The 12,936-nt window shown below is 36.6% G+C and overlaps 1 protein-coding gene across 1 annotated transcript in view; it reads right to left on the reverse strand.

Annotated features, from left to right (window-relative positions):
- The window catches only part of LOC129262282 (splicing factor Cactin-like), a 31,239-nt gene that overhangs the window by 3,199 nt on the left and 15,104 nt on the right, over nt 1-12,936 (reverse strand). The window contains exons 8-16 of the mRNA XM_054900375.2: nt 12,527-12,581; nt 10,445-10,536; nt 9,014-9,167; nt 8,264-8,407; nt 7,583-7,692; nt 6,443-6,684; nt 4,481-4,670; nt 3,148-3,303; nt 2,169-2,252 (exon numbers count right to left, since the gene is read on the reverse strand). Of these exons, the coding sequence (XP_054756350.2) occupies nt 2,169-2,252; nt 3,148-3,303; nt 4,481-4,670; nt 6,443-6,684; nt 7,583-7,692; nt 8,264-8,407; nt 9,014-9,167; nt 10,445-10,536; nt 12,527-12,581 (1,227 nt within the window). The remainder of the gene's footprint in view (nt 1-2,168; nt 2,253-3,147; nt 3,304-4,480; nt 4,671-6,442; nt 6,685-7,582; nt 7,693-8,263; nt 8,408-9,013; nt 9,168-10,444; nt 10,537-12,526; nt 12,582-12,936) is intronic.

Here is a 12,936-nt window from a genome sequence, read left to right on the forward strand (position 1 = left end):
AATAGAAACATGATATGTAGGGATTTTTGTGCCGCCAGTTTAATTAAAGTTGAATGGGTTGGTGAGTGACATTTAAGGTCAATTCCACCACAAATGACCAAGATATTGTCAATTGCTAGAGAAAAATCAAGCAATCATAATTATATCAATTTTTGTCGGATTTAACAAAACAGTTATATGCACAATGAGGGTGAAATGCCAATAAGAGAGCCAATCATGCCAAACACTAAACAAGTATTTCATTATTTAATATGTCCATTTGTAGATTTGAACTTTAAGAAGAAAACTTATGAAATATTTCATGATAAAACACAAAAAGAAATAATAAACATTTAATTTAGATGGAGCTCTTAGTTGCATGGCATCCATGTGCATATATTTTGTGTAAACTAAGCAATAGCTTTAAAAAATTAAATCTTTCTTATTTTGCATCCAATTTTGATGAAATCTTCAGACTAATGCTTGTTTGATTTTTTTTTATTCATAACAAGTAATGGTAGTAGCATACATGGTCTCTAAAATGTAAAATTGTACAAAGCCTTTACATAGTGTAAACTGAAACAAGCAATGGTTAATCTAATTTCAAACAAGATCTTTTGATGGAGCTGCAAATTAGCTGGATCCACTAGTGGTAAATTAAAGTTATTTCCAGAACTTTTTACAATTATGGGATCAGCAATTTATGATCCTCCCTCACGACAGTTGAAGATAATGTATTTAACACTTCATCTGGTTTAGTGCCCTTTCAAAACTTCAAATCATACTTTTCTTTAAATAAAAATTTAACAAAATATAGAAAGATAAGGTGAAGAAGGAAATCAGGGAGGTTGGTCTGAACAAGGAGGATGCACAAGAGTGAGGGGAGATGAATCGCAAGGTGGTCATAAGCCTTGACACCGCACACCTTGCGATCCGACCATGGATCCGACTACCATGCTGTCTGCGACTCGCGCATGCGCTTTTTGCCATAGCAACTGAGAAAATGCGCTTACTACTGCTTAGCGCGTTGTTTATCATATACGCGTCGTGCTACTCTGCTGTCTGATTGGCTGGAAGTTGGATCGAGCTTGCAATCCAGTCATAAGGATTCGACATGTCAAATCCTTATGATTTTCCTTGCGACTTGTCTCTGACCGGTCTGTGACTCTCAAGCTGACAAGAGCTGTGACGTCACATCTCCCCTCACTCAGTCGCAGACCAGTTGGGTCGTAAGGTGTGCGGTGGCCTTTATGCTCTGTCGTGCTTCCCATATCACACATATAATTATCTTCCCTCTCGTTATACACATTAAGACATAATATAATCCACATAATAATTCTGTTGTTCCATGACAATTGCCCCGGTGACAACTGCTTTGCTAAATATTCTACAAACTAATCAAATATCTTCAATCGTGGATTTAACACTATAGCTTACACTAAACCTAACATAAAACCCTATTGCAACCCTAACCCTACATCTTAGGCGAAATAAAGCCGGAGCGATTGTTGCAGGAGCAAATGTCGAGTCACCAATTCTACATTACTTGATTTCAACAGAAAACATCCTGAACATCTCTACCATAAAGACCAGGGACACGTCTTACAGAGTTGCGATTGATCTGATAAACCAGAACTATGGGAAGCAAGCAACGTCAAAAGCATATTTTTTCAGAATATTTTCTAGATATGATGTATATTCATACTTTATCATTTCTTTCAGAATTCAGTGTGCTTCTCTTTGTTTATAAAGGACATTGTGCAAATTTCTTGTAGGAAAAATTTGTGACATTGAGGGATTTCCATGTAGTTGATGTTGATTGGATCAATCGTTCCTCTTTGTAAGACGGAGCCCAGTGTTGTCACTACGGAAGTTGGTGCAAGTCAGAACCTTCCTCTCATCAAAAATTTCTGACACACATTCAATTTAATATCCTAACCACATGCATGGTGGTTAGGATCCTAACCACCGTGCATGGCATTAAAGTTTCCCTCGGATAAATAAAATATGATATAAAAACTATTTTCCAATGTATAAGCTCTGAAAACGGACAAGTTTTTTACCCCTGAGCACAGAGGCAAAGATTGGGCGATAGCATCTCCACCACTAACAAGTTCCTGTTGAAATCACTGATGAAGACCAACTAATATTTATATAATATCTAATATATATATCATCTAATAACTCACATTAAACTTGTACCCTTGTACAATCTTTGGGGGTGGATTGTCCATATCGTAATGAGTCTGGTTGTACTTGTTCCATTCAAAGCCCTGTCAGAAAAAAGTTATCAAACACAAGATGGTAAAATGGAAGCTGGCTGTTCATGTTTTTGTTATAAGAGGTTAATAATCTTACAATCCCTGTTTTCTTCCTTTTCTCTGGTGCAGAGAAGCAAATCTCGATCTCAAAAATTCTGATCTCGATCTTTGATCTCGAACCTCCTGTTTTCGGAGCAAATACTATTCATTTAAATACACTGGTAATGGACAAAAGTGACATTGCCCACTACCTACTTACTAGGTCATTTTTAGGGATGGTTCATAAACATCTTCTAGATACACAAAGAAACTTTATGAAGAAGAGCAGTAAGAACTCAACTTGAAGGTAGGCCAAATATATATATATATATATATGTATAAGCATCTTGGTTTTCCACGTATTGGCAATAATAAGACATCAGAAATGCGAAACAAATGATATTCACGAGCAATGCATGTTTGCAATGCCAACAAGTTCTTTAATAAAAACAACTGTCTTTTAAACTTGTCACAATTCACGAATCTTCCCCGAAGAAGGTAGATGACAACCGAAAATTTGGAAAGTGAATAAAGAACTTGTTGGCATTGCAAACTTGCATTACTCGTGAATATCATTTGTTTCGCATATATATATATATATATATATACATTGTTTTCTAAGATATGGCACTTAAGACTAAAACTGCATGCTATGAGAGTATATATCACATTTGTATTCTAGCTAATGTGACTAAAAATACCAAAGAACAACCGACGTGCACTATTGCAGTCATTTGTAAGGTTGTGTGTACCTTTACGATAATTTTAATAAAACAACCCCCAATTAAGACAAACTTGTGATGATCATTAATGAAATTGGTGGGTCGGAGGGGGGGGGGGGGGGCAAGAAGTCTTATTCTTCACTCACAGTGTGCACACGGTTGAAGAATCTGGGCTTACGAGGTCTGTACTTGTCAGACCACATGTACGGCTTCTGTTCCAAGTTGACCTCAACGGCAAAGGTTGATTCGTCTTTACCCATCTCTTGCTTGGCTTTCTTGATAAATTCTGTCTCAGCATCAGTCTGTGAAAAGAAATGAAAATAAAATAATACTCAGTAAAAGTAGCCACCATGTTTGTTGTAAAGCCACTTAAAATGCAATAAATCACTGTACAATACATAATTTTTGTAAAACAGTAGAACTAATTTCATTCAATCCTAAAGTTCTTTCTCTGTTTTATTTATTAAAGATACCATAATAAAACTGAAGATTTGTTGAATCCACACACCATCCCGGGACCCCAATGGTGCTAGCCAAACAGCAGTTCTTTTTCAATATGTGTAAAGAAAGTATTTATTTGAAAATAACAATAAATTGACTACTTTGAAGAAATCAGCACAATTCTATATTTGTATCATCCATTATAATCCCCAGTTCCATCTGATGGGGCCCAGTGCCTTTCATGCACTCTGTTTACTAACAATTCAAATTCTGTTCACTGACAATTCATCCTGAATTCATGGCACTTATGGCCATCTATTTCAGCTGGAATCTCATGCAGCATCCTTTCCCCTTCTAATATTCTAGCTTCAAAACAATCAGGGATCAGGAAAGCGGAGGTGAAATCCTGCATGAGAATAAACCACTCAAAGACAACGGAGTTGCCTACTACCTAAAAACTGCATGAACATTATCATAATTAATCAAGAACAGAAGTGGGTAATTTGCAAAGTCTTATGATCTGTATAGCACATCTTGGCAACTGATCGTAGAACCTATATTTATGATTAATTGCAGTAACCACAATGTACAATAATTACTTCTATCACTAAATGCATATCGTTAAGTGAAAAACTGCCAACATATCAAGAGAAGAGATGAATGACAAACAATGCTTTTTGAACTGTTAACCTCTGTAGTTAAATGGGCAGTTTCCATAAAAACAATTTATATACTTCTTCCGGTAGAAAAAGAGGTTGCTATGCAAGGTATCCACTAAAATCAGATTCATATTGCCAGTCCTATTAAAGAATCGTAAAATGTTTTGAACAATGTTCTCGTCCATGATTCTTCCAGGAGTACAAGAATCCATTCCTGCAAGTATATAAATGCAATTCAAGATCTTCATCACCCACAATGATTTGTTGTTGTTGACAGTTAGACAAAACCATAAATATGAAAGCCAAAAACTGCCGCTCACCATCAGTTACCAAACGTTTAAACCTTTTTAATAAAGCACTATCCTAGACAAAATGTTACCTCCGCTGATCCTGTACTGATAAGATGTTTCCTGGCTGTCTCCAGCTTGAGATTATCCTCATCAGGATCCTGGACAAATATCTCTATAGAGAGATCCTTTTGCTCCAGGAGTCTGGGGCTGTAGTTACCTTGGAAGTACTCCACATAGCTCTCCTCTGCAAGATCCTCTTCAGTCAAAATGGACTCTGGCCTAATAAAGCAGAGATAGAAGGTAAAATATAGTCATAGAAAACATTAAAGCAGACCTCAAACTTCAATATAGCTCTCTGCAAGATCCTCTTCAGTCAAAATGGACTTCTGGCCTATAAGCAGAGATAGAAGGTAGATATAGTCAAAGAAAACATTAAAGCAGGCCTCAAACTTCAATATAGCTCTCCTTTGCAAGATCCTCTTCAGTCTAAATGGACTCTGGCCTAATAAAGCATAGATAGAAGGTAAAATATAGTCATAGAAAACATTAAAGCAGGCCTCAAACTTCAATATAGCTCTCCTCTGCAAGATCCTCCTCGGTCAAAATTGACTCTGGTCTATACACAGAGACAGTATTAGTAGAATATAGAAATAGAAAACATTAAAGCAGGCTTCAATTTTTCTTTTTTTATATTATTAGGGCAAGGCCACTTTTATATACTTATAGGGCATATTTTTATATTAAAACACAAGGTGGAAAAAAAGATATATAAAAGCCCCCGGTACATCCAAGGGCGATGAGATGGGCATCAAGGCCAATCAAAGGGTAATCTTAATCAAGGTTAAGTAGTGGTCACACCGCCAGAAATTTGCTTGAGCGGTCCTTGAACGATAGGGAGAGGGGGTCAAATTTCGACAACGTTCGTCACCGCGCGCAAATGAAAAAAAAATTGAAAACACGGGTATTGCCTTAGCAGTGCACTGCTGAAGCCGGCGTTGGTTTAACAGTAGCGAGCGTTGGTTTAGCAGTGACACTTCCATACCAACGCCAAACCAAAGTTCATCACTGCAATGGATCACTGCTTCAACGCCCGACGCCGTTCCAGCAATCCGGTGTACACTCGTCAAACGCATACAACCGCTCAACCAAAGCTTGTGCAACGTTTATTCACCGCAGTGGTGGTCCAGCTTTCAAGATTTTTGCGTTGGCCGAGCGGACCCAAGCGTCGACGCACTTTCGTCTAGCGATGCCAAACTTTGACTGGGCGTTGTTGGAGTGGAGGTGAACTTTGCGGGAGCGGAAAATTGCCCGCTCCTCACCGCTTGCAATATTTTGTGCAGCTCAAAACTTTCGGAGCGGTAGGAGGAACCATCAGCCTTGGTCGGGCATATATGGCGTTGCCTTAAAGGTGGCCAACTTCTGTTAAATGGGGGTGAACGGTAACGAGCGGTGATGAACTTTTTCACCGCTCCAGGACCACTCCAGCAAAGTTCTGGCGGTGTGACCACTACTATATATTAGCTGACCGTTATTAACTGGTATGAAATTGATTTTCTCATAATAACCAACTTTCATGAAAGAGATCATATGAATTTCCACTCAAGTTTCAGTAAAATAATACAAATGATCACATATCAACAACCATCACTGTCTACGCATTGCTACTGCCATTCATGCGGGCAGTGCCTTGTTCAATACATGTATGCACAGTGCTTTGTATACATGTTGGCATTAATGGAAATCTAATCAGTTCTACACATGAGTGGCTACCCAAGTACAAGACCCAATGATTGTGACTTTGATATTTCTTCCATTTCTGAACCAATTTGCCGAAACAAATATCTCCTGTATCTACAATTCAACATAATCTGAGAAGTAACTTTCATTCCAGCTGACAAAGTAATTATATATAAACAAAATGCATATTTTCCCAGATGAGCATTACAATCTTCAATCCTATGAATATCATTAGAATCTATGACATTCAAAACAAGCGTGAAATACAAAGTTAAGAGTTGATTGTCATATAAGAATTAAAAAAATAAAATTACTCTTCTTCTGCTGCTGCTCCGCCCACTGCTCCTTCTTCTACACCTCCTACAGTGCCCTCTACATCTGCCGATGAACCAGGCTTTGCTTCATCTTCTTTCTTCCCTTCCTCTTCATCATCATCCTCGGAGGGAATGTCTATCTCGGTGCTCTCTGTCGATGGCTTCTCTTTTTGTTCGGTGGGGTCCCAACCGGCTGACGTAGACTCCGCCGAAGGAAAGAGGGGTGCGGCTTCTACTCCTTGCTGTATGAATAATGGTTTTAGAATTCATTTTCATCATTGACTTCTCTTACAATGAATTATGAATAGACATCAAAGACCAATAATTATCACACTGTCAATATTTGGAATCACCTACCAGGACCTGTTGTAATAGGAACAAACCCAGCTGTATTTAGAGAGGCTGCACTGCCATTCATCCGCATGATGCAGCCTCCTGTTGGGTCTCTTATGCTGTAAACCAAGAGGCATCTTTTTACTTGCACAGTGCACACTCACTTTTAATGTATATAAGTGAAATTTCAAATTACTTCAACATGGCACCTCGCACTGATACACAGAACGTTTTCAACCCGGGATAGCTTTGAAGCTGCTGAAAGGGATTACTCTTCAAGGTTCAAGGGCATACTAAGATAACAATGGCGAAACTATCTAGTCTATTTTTGGATAGCCTAATGTTACAATAAATTGTTATTTGTTTGGTCGATCTACATGAATCTATTATTCATTAATTAATTCATGAATCAGGCACATCCAATAGTTTTTTATTTTATTTCTGGTATTCAATTGGTTAATCCTCAAAATGGGATTGTTCTTAAATTTATATTTTCATCAGTTCTAATTAGAAAATCTGTTCATGAATTTTGAAGAGTTGTCCTTGACTAAAGCATTAAAAAAATTCATAATTAAGCTTTTATATTCTTTCCATTCAATTTCACAAATAATTTTCCATGGCTGACATTGACAGAACTTTGAATTTGATCTGTTGAAAAATTTCCTTAAAAGAACAGGACAAAACCACAATGGCCCCGCAACCACTCACAGGGGGCCAAGGTATACATGTAATTTCATGTGATATTTACCCGTTTTGAGCTGGATAGTCCTTCTGAATAATACACGTCTTATTTTAAATCTAACCTACCTGTTGTCTAAGAGCTGCTAACTTATGTCTCAGTTTCTCCTGATGAAGTTCCCTTAGTCTAGCTCTGGCCATGTGTGCATCTAACTGCTGCTGTAATGACTCCCAGTAACCTAAATAAAGTATGCATTCGTATACATGTATTGAGAATCTATTCAATAAACCTATGTATAGTTTGTATTACAAATAATGCTATTTTCAAAATCTCAATGAACAGAAGTATTTGCTAGATAAGAGGCTGTCATGAAATTGAAGATCAAAATATGAATGATATCAATATCGAAACATCTATGATTGAACAATGCCAAGCATAAAATGGTTCTGTGCTACCCTTACAGCAATCTGAATGAGGGAAAAACAGTCTGGCATTTCTGGTCACTTACACAATTCTACATTTTTTTAGCACATGATGATACATGTATTTCTATCAATTGATTTTTTTTATTTTGAGGGGGGTTTCATCTTTACATCAAAGATTTTCATCTTTAAAGCCTTTCAAGTCGTGCAACTTATATTTCACAAATTTTTGAAAATCACTTGATCTATCTCAGCTCTTCTCTCTCTCTTTGGTATACATGTACAATTGGGTGCTCAACAAGACACACACAAAAAAAAACAAGTACAAGTAAAACAATGCATATATCTAAATCACTGAACAATTGAATCATAGACGGCAATATTTACCAATATCGACTGCGTTGCCACTCTGTATCCTCTGGACGATTTGACTTTTTAGAGCCAGAAGCTGAACATGAGTCTTGTTCTTAAACACACTGGCAACGTCAGAGCTGACAGATGAATTGATTCCTTCTCGTCGGTCAGAAACCTCTGTGGAAACATATCAAGATATATGTTAAATAAAAGTTCTTTGGCCCGTTTCACAAGAATTACAACTATCGTAACTTTGCCATTATGGCAACTACCATGGCAACAGGGCTCAGCAGCCAATCATAATCAAGGTTACCCCTGAACTCTGGGGTATAATTGCAATTACAGCAATACACCAGTCAAATACATTGGCCAATTAATGATTTTACTTTTGACAGTTTCTTTTACAGTAATATCTACATGAATTCAATAGAAAGAGATTGAAAAATCTCATTATTCATCATCCACATTTCCCCAAATTATTATTTTTTTTTTAAAGCGCATGAAAAATATTAAGAACAAATTACTAACAATTTGTAACTGAACTATAAAGTATAATGTTAAACACCTGCCTCAAATATAAAGAAAAGTCTGCAAGTTCATCTGACACTACAGTCATGATTTTTCACCTCTAAGTTGTATAATATTTGTCACAATTAGTCCACAAATGTTCACATCATTTTGGCCTTTTTCTTGCTACTCACTAGTTAAAACAAGAAACAGTGTCTATTTGTTTTAATGTCTTTCCAAAACTGGAGCTGCCATTCAAATTTAACTAATTCTCACCTTGTCCTTCTGGAGTGATCTTCTTGAGTTTATTAAGTTCATCTTCAGCGATGACTGTGATATCTTTCCAAAACTCCACATTCTTTCCTTGCTCCAGCTCCACGTACACCTTGATGTCTTCCATCAAATCTTCTAGATCAGGAATGGTCAAGCCCTACAATTAGAAGAAAAATGATAATATAAAGATATGATATGGTCAATGTATCCATGAAACATGATGCTTAAAGGGGAAGTTCACCCTGACAAATTTTTTTTTGTAAAAATAGCAACTTTAAAAAAAAAATTATATTGCTGAACGTTTGATAAAAATCAATCAAAGAATTAAAGTTATCAGAGTTTTAATTATTTGATTTGTGATGTCATATGCGAGCAGCATTTCTACATAGTGAGTGGTAAAAAAAATCAATGAAATGTCATTTTCTTTGAAAATTGAAAATAGTTTTTTTCTGTATATCAATAGGCAAATCATTTCATGCCTGATCATGAAAAGAAAACAAAAATAAGTCATCAGGAACCATTAGAGAAATGAAATTTATGCATTCTATATTACATAACATATGAGGCAGCTGCTCGTTAATGATGTCGCAAATCGAAAATAATAATCTTAAATGGATTTTCCCCAAACCTTCACCAATATGTTTACATACATTTTTCTGCTATTTTTACAACAAACTTTTCTTCAGGGTGAACTTCACTTTTAAGGCATTTAAACACAACCCTGGCTTTAACGTTAGAATGTTGCAGCATACAATGAATTCTGTCTTGCCAGCCAACTATTCAAACCTGGGTGGAGAGTGGCAAATTTAATTCATTGCCTTGCAAAAGGACATGATGGAGTGGGATTTGAGTCCCAGACCTTGTGTCTCAAATAAAGTCAATAAAAAAGTATAAAATAAGGCAACAATGCTGTTCGATGTTAGTACAAGTATCATCATTCTAGAACTAAACAGTCTTTCCTTGATCAAGTTCCCTGTAAACTATGATGCCTTCCATAAAATTTTTCAGGTATGCAAAGTGAACAAACAGTGTTAACAACATTTACATTTGTGTGACAACAGATTAACTTTCCAGATATTTCTCTATGCGACGATGATCAACATGTTCTGTACAAACACTTACACTTTGATTTCTATTTCATGGCAAATCTGGATAAAAGGAGTCCTCTGCTCTTTTGCCATAGAATCTCCAAATCAAATAAGTAAAAAAGGTTCTTCAGTGACCCCTCCCCCTCCAACAATGCAAGGACAACTCCTATGATTACTGTAGGAGTTGCCATTTGGGTAAAGAGATCTCTAGAGATAAGCACTCAAGGGACATATCAACCAAGTGAGATGCATTATACAAGAGTGTCTGTCAGGCATTTTATCCATGGGAGTTTGTTCTCCAAGGGGAATGTCCTGCTGTACTCTAGAAGATATGGACACCACTTACCTTGAGGACATTATACGGTTCCTGCATCTCAACGGAGATATCTTCATCATCCTCAGCACTGATGTACTGTCCAAGCAGATCAATGGGTTTGCCTGCAAAATGTTAAATGGTGATAAAAAATATGAATCACCTTCAAATATTCACTTAAAGATCTGGCTATTCAGATGAGCCTTCCAGTTAATGTAGCTCTTATCCATCTTTTAACATGTTTCCATTTCTTTTCTTTCTAAAATCTTAATGTTTGAGACAGTAATGACTAAACAAGTGGAATGCCTCTGGCCGTCTCACCTGCATCACGCGATTCAATATAGCAGCAGTGCTGATTTTGAAAACTACTATAACTCGCACAAGATGTTCAGTGATACTTGGTTACTCTTATTTCCATGTTTTATGAACTAGACCAATACACTTATAGAGATATGATAGCAATTCAACAAATATCCCCAACGTGGCCAAAGTTCTTTGACCTTACAGGACCTTTAACCTTGATCATGTGACCTGAAACTCGCACAGGATGTTTAGTGATACTTGATTAGTCTAATGTCCAAGTTTCAAGAGTCAGATCCATCAACTTTCAAAGTTATGATGGTAATTCAACAGATACCCCCATTATGGCCAAAGTTCATTGACCTTTGACCTTGATCATGTGACCTAAAATGTGCACAGGATGTTCAGTGATACTTGATTACTCTTATGTCCAAGTTTTATGAACTAGACCAACACACTTTCAAAGTTATGGCTGTAATTCAACAAATACCCCAATTTGGCCAAAGTTCATTGACCCTAAATGACCTTTGACCTGGATCATGTGACCTGAAACTTGCACAGGATGTTCAGTAATACTTGATTACTATTATGTTTAAGTTTCATGAATAAGATCCATAAACTTTCAAAGTTATGATGGTAAATCAACAGATACCCCCAATTCGGCCAAAGTTCATTGACCCTAAATGACCGTTGACCTTGGTCATGTGACGTGAAACTCATGCAGGATGTTCAGTGATACTTGATTAACCTTATGTATAAGTTTCATGAACTAGGTCCATATATTTTCTAAGTTATGCTGTCATTTCAAAAACTTAACCTCAGGTTAAGATTTTGATGTTGATCCCCCCAACATGGTCTAAGTTCATTGACCCTAAATGACCTTTGACCTTGGTCATGTGACATGAAACTCAGGCAGGATGTTCAGTAATACTTGATTAACCTTATGGCCAAGTTTCATGAACTAGGTACATATACTTTCTAAGTAATGCTGTCATTTCAAAAACTTAACCTCAGGTTAAGATTTGCCGCCGCCGCCGTCGCCGTTGGAAAAGCGGCGCCTATAGTCCCACTCTGCTATGCAGGTGAGACAAAAATGATTTGCTAGCTTTTTGATTAGTTGTTGTTTATTTAATCAAATAAATCATACATATATGTGAGGCTACATGGTACATACGAAATAAGTAGCTGCACTATATAAATGACCATATCAAAATGACTATTATTATTTATATACATGTATCATCAGAGATGCTAGTTAGCTTTACTCACTGAACATGAAAAAAGTCAAAATATATCAAAGCCCAGTATGTGCTGTACAAACTACAGCCTGAAAAGCCAGAAATGTGAAGTTGTCAAGGGCTGGAACCAGGCAAAAGCCTGAAGACTGACATCTCTGTATCATGTTCAGGTACAAAATCTCATAAAATTCATGAAGAAGCCAATTTCGTTTGAAGGAAATCTCAGATTCATAAATATTCATAACTCATTTTCATTGGATGAACCTAACCCACTTAATAAAAAGTGAAGAATGTTCATAAGGTCCAACCAATACATGTAAGCAATGCATCACCTTTCAAGTGATTACAGTTGGCAGTCTATTCAACACCATTTTGACTCTCTCCCTTCATTGTTCAATGGTAACAAAAGGAAGATTAAAATTCAATAGAATATTCATGTAAAGGATCACTGAGTCCAGGGGGGGGGGGGCAATTAAAGCTGTACTAATTAAGTACATCCTGTATCTTGTATTGGTCAAATATCAATGCTTGATATCAATGCTTATTGCATAATCTTGCAATACTAACAACCACTCACCTCTGCCATCTTTGATTCTGACCTTGGACCGTAGTTTAGCTTGATTTAAATGGAACTGAAAGGAAGGCAGAAAACATGAAGAAGGTTTAACTTGACAGTACTTCAGATTCAAATCAGTGTAGAAAAGTTATGAATGACAATAGTAAATTCAATTATCAAATTGTTCACTGTAGGTGCAAAACTTCATGCAAACGAATACAAATTATTAACACATATCAAATACAGTACAGTTACCAGGAATCTAAATGTGGAAATGCATATATGTGCATGTCATACAGAAATATAAATTTGATATGATTCATGAAAAAGCCATGCAAATTTATCCAAATATTGTTCTCACCAGAATTGCATTATGTGATCTGTCTAAAATGAAAGGTCATAATCAACATCTAGATAAGTCCTTCTTCTGA

This window comes from Lytechinus pictus, chromosome 5 (genome assembly GCF_037042905.1).
Source record: "Lytechinus pictus isolate F3 Inbred chromosome 5, Lp3.0, whole genome shotgun sequence".
NCBI lineage: Eukaryota > Metazoa > Echinodermata > Echinoidea > Temnopleuroida > Toxopneustidae > Lytechinus > Lytechinus pictus.